Source organism: Typopeltis vanoorti, chromosome 15 (assembly GCF_054136105.1).
Source record: "Typopeltis vanoorti isolate ZY-2024b chromosome 15, IOZ_Tvanoo_1.0, whole genome shotgun sequence".
Lineage (NCBI taxonomy): Eukaryota > Metazoa > Arthropoda > Arachnida > Uropygi > Thelyphonidae > Typopeltis > Typopeltis vanoorti.
In genome coordinates, this window is record NC_143563.1 from 8,208,893 (window position 1) to 8,229,018 (window position 20,126).

Below are 20,126 nucleotides of genomic sequence, written 5' to 3' on the forward strand. Positions count from 1 at the left end.
ACCCTCGAACTGCAATGCATGGTAGCATGTTTAGCACCAAATGATTCAGGAGAAATCAGCAGTTATACAAATTGCCACAAACTGATTTGTCTGAATTTGTGGTTGTAATCTTCAGTGTTTGTCCTTGGGTTTTGGATACCACTGTATAAGGCAGTTGATTATGACAAACTTGGGAGGTGGCTTGCATCAATATCATTGGATGGGAAGGAAATCACTGCTGCTTGGTCTCTACTCAGGAAGTATCAGGCAGAGGCAGTGACTGAGTGTATGCTAAGGATCAGGAGATTAAATAAGTATAAAATGAATTACTGAAGAGGTGAAGCTTGCAATCTGGTAGAAAAAGGCATTGTGGAGGTGTCACATAATGAGTGGTGATAATCAGTTATATGAGGAGTACAAAGAGCAAGCAATGAAAATTCATTTCTGCTACCCTTACCAAGCAACTCGCTTGGTAAGGGTAGCAGAAGTGCAGTATGAGCAGCAGTTAGCAAATGAGGCTAAAAGAAAGCCTAGGGAGTTTTTTCAATATGTGGCCAATAGAAGGAAGAATGATTATTAAGGACAACACAGCAAATTATGGGAATGTTGTGAAGAACACTGACATGTTGAAGTAAGGATGTTATGATTTCATTGTATATTTAGATTACTGTGCACAGATTGGTTTTCAAAAGAATGATGAGTTGTTGGAGAGGGTTCAGAGATGATTCACTAAGTTGGTTTCTGGAATGTGGAGTATGAGGACAGATTGAGAGAATGCAAATTGCAGAGCCTAGTGGATTGAAGAAAGGGGGAGGTTGTGGTTGAGACATATAAGTTGTGAATAGGTAATTATTAGATTAATGTGGATGAGATTTTTCATAGAATGTGGAGACCAGGAAAACAAGAAGCTATCCTTGGAATCTGTATAAGGAGGGCATGAGCAAGGGCTTGAGGAATAGATTTTTTGCATGGAGAGTAGTGGATTGGAATGCATTGCCCGAGCATGTGTTGAGCGCAGAGACAGTGAATGCATTTAAGTCAGCATATGGTGAGCTGTACATGGGAGAGCGGAACTTTCCTGGCGAGTCTCTTGATTCCTTGGATGTCTGATGATGATAATAATATCAGTAAATAACCACAGGGAGGGACTAATCGAGTGACTAGGTGATTCATCTAGTTGTGGTAGGAATATGTGTAGGTTGATAGAGCAGCAGATCATCTTATCAGATTTCTTGTGCTTGCTTCGTGTATTTATTTGTATGTTTTTCTTTATATTTTGCTTGGTTTTCTAAGAATTTTATTTTATTCACTGTTGAAAGTTTATTTTTCACTTGGTTAGACTATAATAAATTTAGTTTAATCCTTTATCCAAGTGAGAGCAAACAAAGTTTGCACCTGAAAGTATCTTCAAGACTGGGTTAAGGTGGTACAACACCGGGCAACCCGTTGCAAAGGTGGAGCAAGATCACAACACTCCTATCTCGGTATCTCTCATAATCTCCCATAATGCAAAACACATCTCCTTGCGGATATGTATAACGTTATGCATTAAGGGGAGGGCCACTACCCAGACTAGTTTCGACCTTTATTGAGGTCTCTTCAGTGGGAGCCAGGCCCGAGTGGAGATACCAGGCAGAAGCATTAGCAAGGTCATCTCTACCTATAGGAGTTGCCAAACGGTGTGCCACCTTTTTATTGACTTACTCTGGATTTAGAGAAAGATGTTGAAAGTTTATTTTTCACTTGGTTAGACTATAATAAATTTAGTTTAATCCTTTATCCAAGTGTGAGCAAACAAAGTTTGCACCTGAAAGTATCTTCAGGACTGGGTTAAGGTGGTACAACACCGGGCAACTCGTTGCAGAGGTGGAGCAAACTCACAACACTCCTATCTCAGTATCTCCCATAATGCAAAACACATCTCCTTGCGGATATGTATAATGTTTTTGTCCGTTATTCTTGTCCGAATTTTTGATTTATTGTATTTCATCCTCGAAAAAACTGTTCACACATATGTGCTGTCGAAAAGACAAATGATTTTTCTTGAAAAGGCACGTAAATTTGTATATTTTTCTTCCACCAAATAAAATTTATAAAAATCTGTCAAAGTAATGTTGTTAAATTGTGATTTTAGCACTAAATCTGCCTGAAGCTCAATAAGTTCCATCTGTAAGTTTTCTGGCACATTTATATCAGCATCCATCGGACGAGCAAATATAGCGAATGTGGAGTCTTTGTTTTTGAAGTTGGCAAACCATGTATCAAATTGCTTTATTAGTGCCTTCAGTTCATCTCCATAACAATTATAAGGGATATTTTTATGAGTTGCTCGAGTAGGAAAATGATAACAATTTTTAGCTCTTATCTGACTGTCCATTCAGTTCATGAACCAATTGTCCTTGTTTTTGCAATTTAAGATTCAGTTCGTTTAGGTATCCGGTGATATCTACAAGGAATGCTAAATCACACACCCACTCATCATCTTTTACTTGGTTAATTGTGTTTCCTTTTATGTCCATAAAATCTGCAATGCCTTGTCTCAGATCATAAAATCGTTTTAACATTTTTCCTTTACTCAACCACCTCACTTCACAATAATAAGACACATTTTCATAATCCGAAAATAGGTCTGCCAAATAAATTGGTGGTGATTAAGTGCATGTGACTTAATAAAGTTAATACTAGCTACTACAATTTCCATAACATTTGTGAATTTAATCGATTTTGCACACAGATTTTGTTGGTGGATAATGCAGTGAAAATTTGTTAAATTTTCCAGATGGATCTGTAGTTCTGTTGCTCTTTCATGAACTATTCCAATAAATCCCTTCTGTGCACCAACCATTGCAGGGGCTCCATCAGTGCATATGCCAGATAGTGAACTTCATTTAAGCCCAAATCTCTCGAAGACTACGTTGAATGTTTCAAATATATCTTCACTGGTAGTTGTTCCTTTTAACGGCCTAAGCGCCAGTAATTCTTGTGTGATGTTGAAATCCGCATCAACTCCTCAAATAAATATTGCTAGTTGTACTGTATCGGAGGCATCGGTGCTGTCATCCAAAGCAATTGAAAATGCTTCCAATCTAGCAATTGAAAATGCTTCCAATCTAGCAATCTTCTCTTTTAAACTTTTTTTGATATCATCAGCCATAATTTCTATCCGTCAGACAACAGTATGTCTCGACAAATGAATATTCTCAAAGTCTTTTTCTTTTCAGGACATATTATACTTGCAACATCCAGCAGACATTCTCTCCTTCACCAAATGACTTAGAATGCTTAGCGATTTTTTCGCTTACCACAAAGCTGGTTTTGACAATGCTGTGGTGCTGCGTTCTTTGCTTGTTGAACATTTGCTGCTGGGTATCCAAGTTTTTCTTCAACTTCTGTATTTCATCTTTTTGTAGTTGTCCATCAATTTTTGGGTGATCCGCATGTCTCGAAGTAAATTGTCTCTTCAAGTTGTGTTCTTTGTTGACGGATACAGATTCGTTGCACAGCAAACATATAGGCAAACCTTTATTCGGAATAAAATAATAATCCTCCGTCCAGTTGTCTTGAAATTGACGATTCTCTGCATCTACTTTTCTTTTTTTTTGCAATAACCCCTGACATGGTCCCAAATTTATAAGTGATATTAGGAACTGTCAAACAGCTGTCTTCTACACCTCAGGCACTGAACAGAGCACAACATCAATGCAGGCACTGAACATAGCACAACACTAATGCAAGTACCGAACTGACACGTTGTAACATGTTCATACACGCCGCTAGTCAAAGTGAGAAAGAGACCTTGGTTGGAGAAAACAGTGTGTTTTGCACAAGTCATATGATGTCAGCTTAATGTGAGTTAGTAGAACACACCATGTTTTCTCCCACCACGAATCAGACAAACTTCGCTGAAATAGATTAGGGCCAGATCCGTCCAGTGGGTGGGGTGGGGGGGGGGGGTTTGCCCATATGTGCTTTAGATATACGCATGCATAAATTGAAATCAGTCCAAACTGCAATTGAGATTTTGGATATCATTAAGGCATTTCACAAATGCTAATTTTACAAATAAAATTCTACTGAACAAGTTGCAACTAACATGGTGTATAGGCTTTGTGAAAACGAAAATTTTCTGTCTGCTTACTATTGACAGACAGGAAGAACTGTTGATATCTGCCTTGGTGAACATAAAAAAATACATCCAGCACTATCGTTATGGCAAGTCAGGTCTAGCAGACCATGCATTGGATACAACTTCACACAGGATCAATTGGAAGAAAACAAAAGTGCTACACAGAAGTCATAAGTCAGAGAGAGAGAGATTGTTTTTGGAATCAACAGAAGTTTAAAACATAAAACAACTTTAAAACATACTCCAAACCTCAACGAGTATGGCTGTATAAATTTACCAAAAATCTGGGAGACTGTCATTTTAAGATCTAATTAATATTTGTTTTCTCTTTTTTTCCAACATAGAGGGTGTCTGCTTAGGACTTCAGCTCCTTGTGTTGTCCATTACAATTTTTTTAAACTAGTCTCACTGTTATACCAATTGTTTTTGTTTCACATACTGTGACAAACTGTTTCTTTGCTCTTATTTATTTCGTATCCCAACACAAGTGGTACAGTAGTAAGTAAGTGGTACAACATAATTTAAAACGAGTGGTTAGCGTATCTACTCTCTAGCCAAGAGGCTGCGGGTTCGAATCCGCCTTGGGTGTGGATGTTTGTGATTGTCTGTGAAAATACTAGTGGTGGTGGTGGACAGTAGATGACGTTGGTGTAGATGATGTGGCTCGTTGTAGTTGGTGGAGTAGGTGCCCTCCCTCAATGAGTCTTTAGACTCCCTGGAGGTGTCAGGTTATAATAATAATAATAAAATAAATTAGGATACATTACAGTCAGATCAGCTTAGATTTGGTAGGTGAATTATACAGGGAATAATAATTAAATAATTCCTGTTCCTCCAGTATCTTGCACAATCAACTGCTCTTTCTGTGCAGGATATAAGGTCCTCTTTTGTGCAAGGTGATGGAAGAAAGGGACAGGAAAGAAGGTGTTCCATCGACTGGGTTGTCCCACACACTCACAATTGTCTTGGCCAGTGAGGCAGCCCCATTTGATGAGGGTTTTGTTTGCAGTGTCCTGTCGTTTGAAGTCTGTTGAGGCTTTTCCAAGTATTCCAGTCCAAGTGGACACCACGTGTAAGATGTTCGGCTGTTGGAATACCAGTATTATTTTCAGGATATAGTGCAAGCCATTGTTGAAGTCTTGTCTCTGGAAGGTTTAGGTGGTTCAACAGTTGCCAGGAAGCTATGTCAGGATCTTAGTCTTTGGGGTACTGCGGTCTGGCCGAATAGTGGGTGGCATTCATCATTCATTTGTCTGCTTCTTTTGTGAGCTGAGAATGCAGATCTTCGAATTGAAGAGGGTGCAATACCAGCCTTAATTACAGAAGGCCTGAAACCAACACCACTTTTAGTGGTGTTGGTTTCAGGCTTTCTGTAATTAAGTGGAGCTTTCATTGAATGCTGGATCAAGCCAAGTTTTTCAGCATGGCAGGATCTGGACCATACTGGGCAGGCATATTCAGCAGAAGAATAGCAAAGGGCCAAGACAGAAGATCTCAGTGTGATAGGATCTGCACCCCATTTGGAGGAGGTAAGCTATTTGTGCTCTGAAGATGCTGGGTAAAATATCAGCAAATAAGTTAAATATTATTTTCTTATAATTTTGTGTTGTCATCAATACTGTGAACACATAAACTTTTCCACTCATTTTAGTAATATGTTTATTTTATTTTGTTTCATTATATGATTTCATTTAATTGACAATAAAATTCATCTTAGTGCATAAAAATAAAATTCTTGTGTTAGTCTATATATATATATATATATATATATATATATATAGACTAACACAAGATGGAGACATTTGATGGAGACTATCTGGTAGTCTCCATCAAAATCCTACACCTATTGATTTGCTAACAGCTTCATCAGCATACGTGTAACCTGTACCATGCCCAGACAAATTGTGATACTGTATAATTTGATAGATGAGTCTCTCCCTTTAAACGAATAAGCTAATGATAATGATTGTCAGGATGAATTATCCTATTCACTTACATAAAGAATCATATCCTTATTAACTCGTATTCTTGTTGTAGTCACCCTCTCTTCCTTGTGCACTAGCATGGTAATGCAAGATTTATTAAGCAACCATGTGAAGTGGTTGAACAATATCTTGACCTTGTTTAATATGTCATCCATTAATCATATTTCTGACTTGTTCATAATATGCAAGCTGATTAGTAAATTATACTTCACAAGAAATTGTATTCTTGTTTAATCCTTGATCCAAGTGTTAGCAAACAAAGCTTGCACATGACTAGGTTACTTGTGTATAGAGGCTGATGATTTCACATAAATTGCCTTATCTCATAATGCAAAACACACTTCCTTTCAGAAGTGTAAAACGCTATGCATTAAGAGGGATTACTATCCACACTGGTTTTGACTTTTATTGCATTTTATCAGTGGGAGCCAGACCTAGAGAAGATACCATCATCATCATCATATTCCTGCCATATATCCTCAATATCATATCATATGTAGAGGATATGATAGTATTACATGAAAAATTTACATCATTACTAACTTCCTATCTACAATTTTCCTCCAGATCAGTCTGTTACTTGTCAAGACTCCAATATTATCAGATCTTATATTTCTGTCGTCTAAGGCACTTCTGGGTTGTTTTCCTACCAACCTGGCAGAGAACACTTGTTTTGCCAATCTTTCCTCACCCATTCTGTTTAAATGACCATACCACCTGAGATTAGCTCTACTAACGCATTCCTGGATGCTGACAATGTCAAGTTCTTTTCTAATATCTCGTTTTTAATATGATATTGCCATTGATGCCATCTGTTCATGCTTCTAATCTTTCGCAGGATTCTCATATCTGTGGTATCTAGTCTTTGGTCAAGTGTTTTGCTTCTGACCCAGCTCTCAGATCCATAGCTAATTTAGTGTTCCGACTAATTTCTCTCTTATTCCATATGAATTTATTCAGTTGACTTCCTACTATATCAGCTTTATTGATTCTGTTGTCTATTTCCATATTTAATTTACCATCTTCACTAAAAATCGTGCCTAAGTAGGTGAAATGTTTTACTTGTTCCACAGGTTCTCCGTTCACAATGCAGTTGACATTTTCAATGATTCTGCCTATTTTCATTGTCTTTGTCTTTTTATTGCTGACTTTCATATCATATCTATCACAACAGTTATTCAATTTAGTAAAGGAATCTTGCAGACTCGTAGCAGATTTATTGATAAGTATAACGTTGTCCGCATAAAGCAAAGAACTGACATTAACATATCCAATTTTGATATCATGTTTAATACCACTTTCCTTCATAATGTGATCCATATAGATAATGAATAACAGAGGGGATAATGTACATCCTTGTCTCACACCAGATTTAACATTAAACCATCTTCCTGTACTTCCATCAATTCTAACTGCTGACTTACAACTCAAATAAAGACTAAGTATTGCTTGATATAATGCCCCATTGACACCATATAACTGTAGCATATTGCATAGCTTCTGTTTTGGCACCTTATCATATGCCTTTTCCAGATCTACAAAACTAAAATAGAGATCTTTATTATATTCTCAACTATTTGTCGTAAAGTGAAGATCTGATCCTGACAGCCTCTATTTGACCTGAATCCAGCTTGTTCTTCACCAAGCTATTCTTCCACAATTCTTTTCAACCGTTTCTCAAGTATACTGGCATATATCTTACCAGGAACACTCAGTAGGGAAATACCTCTGTAATTCTCACATTCAGTTTTATTTCGCTTTTTATATATGGGTACTATGAGAGCTCTACTCCAATCATTGGGAATTCGTCCCTCTGTCCAGGCCTTCTGAACTATGCAGTGCAGCCATTGCAAGACTTTTATACCACCATACTTCAGCATTTCTGGTTGAATATCATCTACTCCTGCTGCCTTTCCACATTTTAAGCCTTTGATGGCTTTTTCTACTTCAAGTATGGATATGTATTCCTGACTGTATGCCTGTTGAGTGTTTTTTTACCAATGTGCTATCACTGCTTGTTTCGTTTAGCAATTTCTCGAAGTAATTACTCCATACTTCAAGGATATCTTTTTCTCCTGTTTTCATGTCACCTTTATCATCTCTAACTCCTTTTACAGTACTCTTTCCTCCATTTCCACTTCTTCAACAACCCCCAAAATATTTTGCCACTTTCTTGATATTTATTTTCTATGTTCTTGCCAAAGTCCTCCCATGACTTTTGTTTAGCTAGTTTTACACGGTGTTTAGCTTTCTTACATTTCTTGTCAAGTAACTTGACAAGAAAACTTGAAAAAACTTTTCAAGTAACTTGACTTGAAAAGTCAAGTTACTTGAAAACATTTTTGAGAACAGGGCTGGTTGGGAGGACTAGGGGAAATCAATGGAAACTGGGTAAAGGTGTGGTTAGTAAAGGTGTTAGAGCTGGGTTCTTTACTTTTAGCATGGTGAATGAGTGGAATTGGCTGCCAGAGTCTGTTATGGATGCTGTGACAGTGAATGAGTTTAAGGCAAGGCATGATGAATATGATTTGGGGACTCCCTCGATGAGTCTAATGACTCCCTGGAGTTGCCCATAATAATAATAATAATTTGTCTCTGTATTTTCTCTAAGAGCGCAAGCTGACTTATTTGCCAGGAACTTTTGATGAGCTTTCTTCTTTTCCTTCACTGTCTCTTTAACTTCCTGTGTCCACCATGGAGTTCTGATTTTTCTATCCTTGCAGACAACCTCACACATGCCTATCTGGCAGAATCAATCATATTTTCTTCAAGGCTTGCCACTGAGTTTGGTTCCTGTTCTCAAACTCTTTCATTTTTTCTTCAATAATCTTTGTGTATTTTAGTCTGCAGTTCACATCTGAGAGCTGCTCAACTTTAATTCGCTTTAAAACTTTCTTACATGTTATTCTTTTCAATATGAAATTCAATTTTATCCTGCTCAAGACTAAATAGCGATCACTTCCAATTTCAAATCCTTTGTACACTCTGGTGTTGTGCACAAGGGAGAAAACATCACTATCAACAATAACATAGTCAATGAGACTTTTCTTATTTCTTGCCTATTCTCTCCATGTGAATTTGTGCACATTTTTATGTTGGAACATGGTGTTAGTAATAACCAGTCCTGAGCAGAAATCCAACAAATATTTGTCATTATTATTAGCTTTGCTCTTTTCTCCAAATTTTCCCAATATATTTTTGTATGTCTGACAATCATTTCCTACTCTGCTATTTAGATCCCCAACAAGGACCAACTTTTCCTTTTTCATTGTGTCAGATGCTTTCTCTAAATCCTCAAAAAATTCCTCCACTTCTATCTTAGTAGAACCTTCTGTGGGACCATAGGCACAAAGAAGTCTCATTGTCCAGTTCCCCATTCTCATATTTGCCCACATCACTCTACTTGAGACTGCCTGCCATTCAAGAAGATTATCCTCGTATTTAGTGTTGAATACTATGGCTACAGTCCGTGCGGTTAGCCTAGTGGTTATGCGCTTCGCAACCATATGCCCGGGGAAGGAGTGTCCTAGGTTCGATTCCCGTCGGTGACGTGAGGAGCTGAAGGATCTTCCTCAGCCATAGGCAAGTTAGCCAGTCTTGGGCGTGGACACCAGGGTTTTTTCCCCAGTTTATTCTGGGGTTTTTCATCCCGCAAAGCAGGCAAACTGGCCTTGAGAACTTAACACTACAGGCCATAGGATACACCGGGGCATAGGGCTGACCACCTTATCCTGTAAACGGAGTGAGGTCCGATGATCAATGGACCCACGACACCGCAAGGTAAAAGAGGGTATAAAGAAGATGAGATGAGATACTATGGCTACTCCTTCTTTTCCTTGATTGTCATTGCCTGAATATAACATTTTGTATTTATTGCTCAGAAAGATCTCACCACTTTTTATCTTTTTTGTTTCAGTCTCCCTTATTATGTTGATCTGGTACTTATCTAATTGCTCAGCTAGCTCCATTTCTTTGCTATTCAGGCTTATGTTGATTAATGCAGAAATTATATTTCTCATATTCTTCTTCATCCCATAGTTCACAGAGGACCGTAGAGTAGATATTAGGAAATATTCCAAATAGAAATCTTCCACTCAGCCCTTAATTGAAACTTTGCTTTCAGCTCTGCCAGTGTAGCACCTGTTGATGGTGGACAGGTTGGTTGTTACACAGTAAGGGCTATAACTTGAAAAGTCAAAGTGGCATTTTTTCCCTACAGTATATATAAATATCAAGAAGAGTTTATTAAATATATTTGGGAGAATTTTTACTCATTGGGCACTTTTCCAAGTATTCGAAGAAAACATTTGCAGATTTGTTATTATTTACTACCATGTACAATGTTGTTAAAATATTTCTAGCATCATATTTGCATTGTAAAGTGTGTTACATGTCATCTTCCTTTTCTCTTTCTGACCTCTGAAATAATCAAATGTTATGATGAAGAACTGTTATTCAGATGATTGATATAATTGCAAATAATGGACTTCAGAGCAACCAATATTTCAATATTTGCAGTTATATCATTCATCTGAATAACAGTTCTTTGTCATTGTTTGCACTTTTGATCATGCATAGTGAAATCAGTGTGCAGATCAAAAGTGCAAACAATGAAACAGTCAAGTTTTTCGTATGTTGGTTGGTTAGATTTTGCTTAACTTATTTTAATAAAATTTTTCATCACTTCATTTTTTTTTTCTTCTAATCATCTGTTTAAAATTTTTTTAAAGAAGTACAATTTTGAATTATTGTTTCACTTTTTTCTCTTTCAGAAATACGCAATGATAGTGTGATTTGGATTTTTTAAAAATGGCTTTGTCATTAAAAGTAGGAAAACAGAGATTACAGACTAAATTCCAGGCAGTTCTTAATGAAAGAGACACCCTAGTGCAGTTAATTGATGATCTAGTTTCCCAGGTATTTTTTTTTTGTGTGTGTGTTTGTGTGTGTGTTTCATCTTAAGCAGTTTTTAAAAAATATTAAATAATTATTTGAGTATCTTCTAAGAGTCTGGTTAATTTTTAAATTATAATAAATTCTGACTTGTAGACATTAATAAATATTTGTTTTTAGCATTTATATTCATTACCCATAATCTGCATATTCTACTTTCCATAATTAGTTAATGCATAGTTAACATATGGTAATTGTTTTGTATGATCTCTGGAGAGAAAAAAAAATTCTCAAAACAATTGCAGATAACTCCAAGATTTGTACTATGTTAGAAATTATTCAGTTTCAATCTTGCACTAATTTTTTTAGTAAAAACCCCTCTCTCCTTATTTAAAAATACTCATATTTCTGTATAAGAAGAGCCACCATCATACATATCAATTCAACTTCAAGATTTTGCAAAGTTACTTCCTCATCCCCTTGTTCGTTTTTAAAGGAAATGTATCCAAAGTATAATATATATGTTAGTTTTTAAAGGAAATGTATTCAAAATATAATATATATAGTTCGCCTGCTGATTACAGACCCTTCGACACTTCTGCGCATGTTCCAAAAAGGAGAATCCATTCCAATAATAGGGTAATCAATCCGTCTTCTGGGATGAGTTTGTTTATTATTACAGGTCGGAAAATTTAGCTTTTCTTTTACGAACATTGTAGTTTTTAAAGTGTAACTATTTTGCTTGCATAACAGTTCGAAAAATGTATGTAGAGTATTAACAAAATTAAAAAAAGGTATAACATAAAACAATAATTTAATGAAATTTATTTTTAAGAAAGTTTTCTATAATATAAAAATAATTATACAGAAAAACAGAAATTTTTTTCAAATAAACTTAGATATTCTAAACTTACAGCTGAGAGAACTGAGACACTTTAATGTCCTAAACCGATTAATTATTTATGACTTGTTGTGACTTTTAACAAACCTATGCAAAAAGAAAAGGTTGGAAAAAAATACCATTATCAAATCCTTTTAATCTTCAGAGTCATCTGAATCGGTGTTTGAATCACTTTCACTTGAACTGATCACCAAAGGTGATCAGTTCAAGTGAAAGTAATGGCGATTCAACACTGATCACCATAATTCTTCGATAATTCCGTCTCTGTTCCAATACATATTTTCCAATGAGGTGACATGAGAGCCTGTTCTGAAAGCGTAAAACGTTTCGACATGTCATATCCCCAGTTGCAATGGCAAATGAAACTTTTCACTTCTGCCCAAACATACTCAATAGCATTAAAAACTCAATAGCATTAAAACAAAATCCGATTTCATGAAGTATTTTTCTTAACGTTTCTCTTTTCCAAGGAAAATTAATTTTTTCTTTAAGCACGGGAATCGATTTTGGAACAGTTGGCACTCTTTTCTCGACCATGTAAAATTCGTGAATAGTTCTTCTTATAATGTCTACATCAAAATCATTCAAAGCTATGGTTTCGATGGTTTTCTTTCTCTGGCACTTTTTTTTAGGAGATTTAAATTTTGGCTTACCTTCACCTTTTGATTCCCTGCGAATTCTTTTAACAGTCGACCCCGATACGCCCACAATTGCACTTGCACGTTTTATGACTTGAGAAAGGGGAACAAGGAGACTGCCTTTTAATGATTCTTTTTCACAGAATGTCAGCACATTATTCAATATTCTTTTGCAAGAGCTACTGAAACGTTTAACAACAGAACTTGTTGACTGTACTGGATCCATCATACAAATTAATAATAAAAATATAATGCAAAAAAGCAACAACAAAAATCAAGCTACTACTAGTACAGCAACAGACAAGAAAGCATGTGATTTCGCATGTTGGCGACCAATTCGTACATCCTTTATTTCTTTCTCCCCTCAGCATGAATTGACTATTCTTGGCGAAACACCAAGCAGAGACCTACAAACGGTGGGTGAACTATAATATATAAAAGAATTATATAAAATATAGAAAATTAATAGAAAAAGAAATCCTTAGCTTGCTCTTTGTACTGATTATCTTTCATGAATAGGAATCACATATAAAATAATCAAGACTAAAGACTAAATTCTGTACTTGGATTTTCTGTTCTCAAAAGTAGTGTTTATCTTTCACCAATTATTAGTAAACTCATACTTGAAATATTCCAATGCTAAAATGCGATATGAAAGTTTAGGTTTCTATGGCTAGCCAGCACAAAATCAACTCATTAAAAAGAGGGAGGTGTGTGTGGGTGGGCTGATGATTCAGCAACACAAGCTGAAATTATCGTTGTATAATTTGAAGAAACAAAGTGGCATTATTTTCCTTCATTATGTCTTAACATCAGGAAGAGCTTTATTAAATATATTTGGGAGAGTTTTTACTCATTAGACAACTTTTCTAAGTATTTGAAGAAACCACTATATAAAAAAGGAAATAGTTTATCATCTGACCTCCTTGGAGGCAAATGACTCATCGCTGGAGGTCTCTACTCTGTCATGCAAAAAGATCACCTAGTGACCTTAAACCCATTTGCAGTTTCCACCTTCCCCACAATTTCAGACAATGCATTCTACTCACCAATTGCTCTCCATTCAAAGAACCTGTTTCTCACTACTCTGCTCACATCCTCCTTATACTGCTTCTAGGAATAGCATCTAGTTCTAACCTTTGTCTCTTTCTACTCTATGAAATACCTCCTCCACATTCCCTTAATCCCTCCTCTTATCTGACATTCCATAGACTTGATAAGTAAACCCCTCTCTGAACCTTCTACAATACATCCTCATCCCCTGAAAACCAGGTAACTAAAACTGTGTGCCATAGTCCATATGTGGCCTGATGAAAGCCTTATACAAGGGAACCATAACCTCTACTTTTATTGTCAATGACCTCATCATTATTGTCATAGTTCATTGGGAGATTCTTGCAATTTTAGCAATGCAACTCTTAAACTTCAAGTCTCTGTTCATCATCAGTCCCAGATCTCTCATCATCTCCTTCAAAATTTCTCCATTAATTATATACTCTGCAACCCGAATTTGCTTACCACATTTCAAGACCTTGCACTTTGCAACATGAAACTGGCTGCTCCACTCATCTTTCCACTCACATAGTCAATGCAGATCCTCTTGCAAGGCTATGTCTGCTCGTCTTCTCATAGCCTTTCCAACTTTGCATCATTGGCAAACAGCTGCACATTTCCAGTTAAGCCTGTCCCAATGTCATTAACGTTCAATTTGAACAATAATTATCCTAAAACAGATCCCTGTGACATTCCACTAGTGACCTTCCTCTTTTGGGATATCACTCCTCCATGTACAACCTGCTGATACCTATCCGACAGCCAATCAGCTATCCAACTTACTAGTCTGTTACCTAATCCCATCTGTTTCAGTTTAGCTGCTAGCTTGTCATGTGGCAGTCTATCAAAGGTCTTTGAAAAATCCAAGAGGATCCATTGGTAACCAATGGATCCTCTTTTTGGTCTTCTCCTTTGACCATCTTTGGCTATTCATTTGCTCTCTCTCTCTTTCTCCCCTCTCCCTCCCTTTTTTGTTACCACCAGCCAATCTAAACTCTTGAAATTTCTTTTCTTGTTGATTTTTTTAAAGCCCAAATTACCTAATATTGAAATCATCTTACTTTGAGATTGTAATGCCTGCAACTCCAATGACTTTCCTTTCCTTGTGCATTACTCTATTAGGTAAAGCTGCCAACATTTGCCAAAGCTGTTCAAAAGAAAAATCAAGCATATCCCAGTTTCATAGAAACTATTTTTTTCTGTTTATACCAAAACTTATCTGGCAAGCTTGATAAGTGTTTTCTTTGCATTTCAGAAATGCAACACTCAGTACACTCTTTTTGTCCAAACAGAATACCAAAAGAAATCTCCTAGTCATGATAGCAATTTTCTGATTATTTTGAAGTTTTTTGCTTCTGAGTTGATGTCTTTTTATTCTCTTCTGTTTGGATTGTATATGTCCTGCAACTTAGAAATTAGCCAGTGTTCAACCCATTCCTAAGAAGATTAATATATCTCTACCGTTTAATTACCATTCAGCTTATCTCACTAGAATTCTTTCTAATGTAATGGAGGAGGGGGGGAAAAATAACTTGTACACTACCTGGAACCCTCTCAACCCTAAACAGTTGCCAGTACGGTTTCTCTCACAAACAACAATTGATCATACTTTTGCTACCCACCTCTGGATAAATGGCATGGAAAATTTAGGATATCTCATGTGGGTTGCCCTTGATGTCTCTAAAGTTAATGCTGAGGTTCTACATGACTTCTCTCATCTACTTTCTTTTTTTTTATGTCAGCAGTCTTCTTTAGTTAATTATTAATTCAATCCACAGTTTTGATAACAGTTTCTCATGTTGCAAACCCTTCACTATACAAATCAGCAGAAATTTCACAATATCATCTCCTATCAACTCGGTTCTCATCTCCAAACTGTGTTCTTCATTTGGATTCTAACAGAATTGAGTGTTGAAATCTCTTTACAAAAAGAAAGTTGTCAACTTTGCATAATTAAGAAACCCCTAAATTAGGTTTCTCTCTCACCTCTGAACAAATCACAAATCCATCCACCTATTTGAATAGTCACATTTTGTGTGGTGTGTTCCTAAGAACTCCCAAAAAATACTTGACTCAGCAGTAAGGACAATCACCAACTCAGTCTACTCTCACTCACTCTACTCATGGATGTTCAGGTTTTGCTACTTTATACAGGGGTAGTATATTTTTTTTCAATTCCACAGAATAGGCAAACTTGCCAGAAGAACATATGCAGTTTACAGATATCAATACATTAGCTTCTGCCATAATCCAACCAGCCACTTGCATTTTCTACAAATATTTTCATGGTCACTATCCGTCAGAATTCATATTTATAGTTCCTCCTGTTCACCTCAAAATCTGTTAAACCATGTGCACCAACTATCCTACAGTTTTTCATAGTTCAGCTCCATACTCACAGAACAAATTTTCTCTATTCTTTTGGTATAGTTTCTCCTCGTACACAATCAATCAACTGTTAACTAATTTATTTTTTCACCTCACTTTTTTTTTTTTTTTTTTTTTTTTTACCTATCAAAAATACCTATAATACTATATGTTGAACAATCTGTCATTTATGGAATTACCACAAAAAAATAATCCCATTTTTGCCATTTTTAAGTATTGCTGATCAAATAAGATAATTCAGGAATTGTACTTGATAGATCATGGTAATTTTTCAAGCTATTATAGTTCTCCCCTAAGCAGGATGGTGATCTCACATTTATTGGTGAAATTATTTATCATCTAAAGTTTGACCTGATTATGGGATATAAAGTGAAGGATTTAATTCCTCTTCTATATCTATTTCTGATCATAATGTGGAAATTAAAATGAAGATATATGGGCTTGGAAGTCTAGTAAAAGTTTGTATTATCATTGTTTTTTTATATGATAATATTTTAATTATACTCCTTTAGTGTTACACTTACACAGTGTAATGATGTATAATGATTCATTACACAGTGTAATGAATGATGATCACTTATACAGTGATCATCATTAATTTCAAAAAAACTATGGAGACTACAACTGTGTTAGAAATAATTATTTTAATTTCCTGACGTTCACCTTCATATTAAGGTCATCATCTGGAGTATACAAAAAAAAAAAAATATATATATATATATATATATATGTATGTATGTAATAAATTTTTTACCTTGGGGATATTGTATATTAGGATAACCAAGTTATTTTATAAACTTGGTTAATTTAACTCCTAATCCCAAGTATGCAAACAATTAAGTTTGCACCTGAAACAACGTTCAAGTCTAAAGATGTTACAACACCAGGGCAACTCATTGTAAAGGTGGATAAAGCTCTGATCACTATTCTTAGTATTTTCCCATAATGTAAAGCACATCTCACTAGAAGATGTATACTGCAATGCATTATGGGTGGGGTCACTACCCAGACCGGTTTCAACCTTTTTTGAGGTCTCCTCAGTGAGTAACTAGACCCTAAATACCAAGGTTATAGTAATATAACTTTACCCACCTTTACAATGAGTTGCCCTGGTGTTGTAACATCTTTAGACTTGAACGTTGTTTCAGGCGCAAACTTAATTGTTTGCATACTTGGGATTAGGAGTTAAAATAACCAAGTTTATAAAATAACTTGGTTATCCTAATATACAATATCCCCAAGGTAAAAAATTTATTACATACAGAGACAAGCTATACTGCATTTCACACAGCATGCTAAAGAGACAATGATTTGATCAACAGTTATTCTACTGGCCCGACCTCTAGTGGAAAAAAATTAAATAAAAAAAAACACTACGTCAAAGTAATATTCTGTTTATGACAACATCAGAGAACAATAGATAGTTTTATTACAGCAAAAGTGATGTCCTAATTTAACGTGAGAGTTGTTATATTAGAGTTAAAATCCTGGATTACGTATAGTCCTATTTATAATTAACTCAGGCAGAAAGGTTATGTGGATAGAATATGTGCCTTCCATATTTTTGGAATTTTTAGACCAAGGGTGGTTGATAAGAATTTCACAGGCCTCCTTAAATTTACATTCATACCAAGTTTTGGTGTGGGTAAACAACAGGTGTCATTTCAGTCAATTCTATGTAGAGTATTCAGGGCATGATCAGAAAGGCCAGCTTTACCATAGTTATTAAATTTAATGTGCCGTTTATGTTCCTTTTTTTTTTCAGATAAGAATTGTGCATCCCGTTTCCCTTATATAGGGCAAATTACAGGTGCATTGAATATGGTATATATACTCCAGGGTGGGCTGGCGGAGGAAGTGGATCCTTGGATGAGTTGAGTAAATTTAATTTTGCCAGACATTAAACATTTTTCTCAACCACCTAAACAAACAACACAAATGCATCCAATTCACAATTGAGATTGAAAGGCAGAACACACTTCCTTTTTTAGATACACTTGTCACACATCTTCCTTCTAGCAGTCTTTCCTTCACTGTTTAATGGAAACCTAAACATACAACCAAAATATATATACACACATAAACTCCTACCACCCAACACACAAACTAGATGTCATTAACACTAAAATACAGGGCTTTGAAGATTTGTTCTAATGAACAAGCACTTAAAGGTGAATTTAAAGTTACCAGCAATACCTTCCTGAAAAATGGCTACAGCCAAAAATATCAACAAAATTCTTCACAAAACCTCACTTAAAAACAAAAATAAACTAGATTACAATAAAACTGCAACCATTCCTTATATTAAAGGGATATCAGATAAAAGAAAGAAAATACTACAGAAATACAACCTTAAAGCCACCTTTAAATCTCTTGCAAAATTAAAGAACTTACTCAACTCGTTCAAGGATCCATTTCCTCCTCTGGCCCACCCTGGCATATACTGTAATCATTGCACCTAGGGGAAACAGGATGCTCAATTCCTATCCGAAAAAAGGAACATAATAAACTGCACATTATATTTAATAACTGGTAAAGCCTGCCTTTCTGATCATGCCCTGAATATTCTACAAAGAATTGACTGGAAAGGCTCCTGTTGTTTATGTTCACACCAAAATATGGTATGAACGTAAATTTAAGGAGACCTATGAAATTCTTATCAACCACCCTAATCTTAACAATAATGATGGTCTAAAAATATCAAGGATTAGAAGGCACATATTCCACCCACATAACTTTTCTGCCTAAGAGTTAATTATAAATAGGACTATAGGTAATCCAGGATCTTAACTCTAATATAACAGTTCTCATGTTAAATTAGGACATACTTTTGCTGTAATAAAACTATATGAAATTGTTCTCTGATGTTGTCATAAATAGAATATAGCTTTGCTGTAGTTATTTTATTTAATTTTTTTTCCCACTAGAGGTCAGGCCAGTAGAATAACTATTAATCAAATCATTGTCTCTTTGGCATACTCTGTGAAATGTAGTATAGCTTATCTCTCTGTGTGTGTGTGTGTGTGTGTGTGTGTGTGTGTGTGTGTATACATGTGTGTGTGTGTATATATATATATGTATACATGTATATTGATGATGACTTTAATATGAAGGTTGAAACGTCGGGAAATAAAAATAATTATTTCTAACATGGTTGTAGTCTCCATAATTTGTCTGAAATGAAATGAATATGTGAATTATAACCAATAATAAAATTTTTACCCACCTTTTGTTTTGTAGGTGAAGGGTTCAGTTGATCAAGTTTTAAAGGAAACTAGCAAAAGTAAGTTCTTGAAGCAGTATCAACATGTGAGTCACAGACTTGATGAGTGCTCTGAAAAGTTGTTTTTTCTGCAAGCTTCTGTTTTAGATGAAGAAAATGATGATGAAAAGGATGAAAAAAGTGATGAAGATACAAAAAACCAGGAATTGTCTTTCACTGAAAAACATGCAAATCATCATTCCTGTAAAGTAAGCAGTAATGACTCATACTGACATCTTAATTTTGTAATGCACATAGCAATGTAGCATCTGTCATTTACTCTTAGTATTGCTTGTAAACATTTCATTGAAATAAATTTTAATGGTAAATGTCTAGCTGCTCTTATCAGCTTTTCCCTACTGAAAAATCATATGTATCAGCAAATTACATGCTATGATGTTAGAGCATTACTTCTTGCAGAATGTTTAATTTAGATATGCCAGAGCAACATATTTTTACACCTATTTTTTCTTTTAACTTTAATTAATATCGGGTATATTGGTTTTTTAAGTCTGAAATAACTACGCTTGATGATATAAAAAAAAATGTCCAGAAATCAGTGAAAAGTATAAAAATTGTATCTCTAAAATTGTAATCATGAAGTAGAACATAACAATACCAATGTGAAATTTTAATCCCAAAATATTTTTATACTTGATGAAATTATTGCAGCCTCATTCCATAGCATTTTGAGTATTGTTCTGGATAACTGAATTTGAGACAGACTTAAGAAACAAAGTGCAAATTCCAGTAGCAGAGATTATTTACTAATATTATTTAGAAACATATGTCTTTCTAAATAATATTAGTCAATCTAGTTACTTCTTAATGGATCATTAACCTTAACTCACTGTTTGCAGATAACATGTCCGTTAACATGAATAATGAAAATATGTAACTT

At 35.3% G+C, this 20,126-nt stretch overlaps 1 protein-coding gene across 2 annotated transcripts in view; it reads left to right on the forward strand.

Moving 5' to 3' along the window:
* The window catches only part of LOC150098343 (uncharacterized), a 554,092-nt gene that overhangs the window by 17,784 nt on the left and 516,182 nt on the right, over positions 1-20,126 (forward strand). For both annotated transcript variants that reach the window (XM_090404722.1, XM_090404723.1), the window contains exons 2-3: positions 10,863-11,007; positions 19,204-19,434. In XM_090404722.1, coding sequence (XP_090260848.1) covers positions 10,900-11,007; positions 19,204-19,434 — 339 coding nt within the window. In that variant the 5' untranslated portion in view covers positions 10,863-10,899. The remainder of the gene's footprint in view (positions 1-10,862; positions 11,008-19,203; positions 19,435-20,126) is intronic.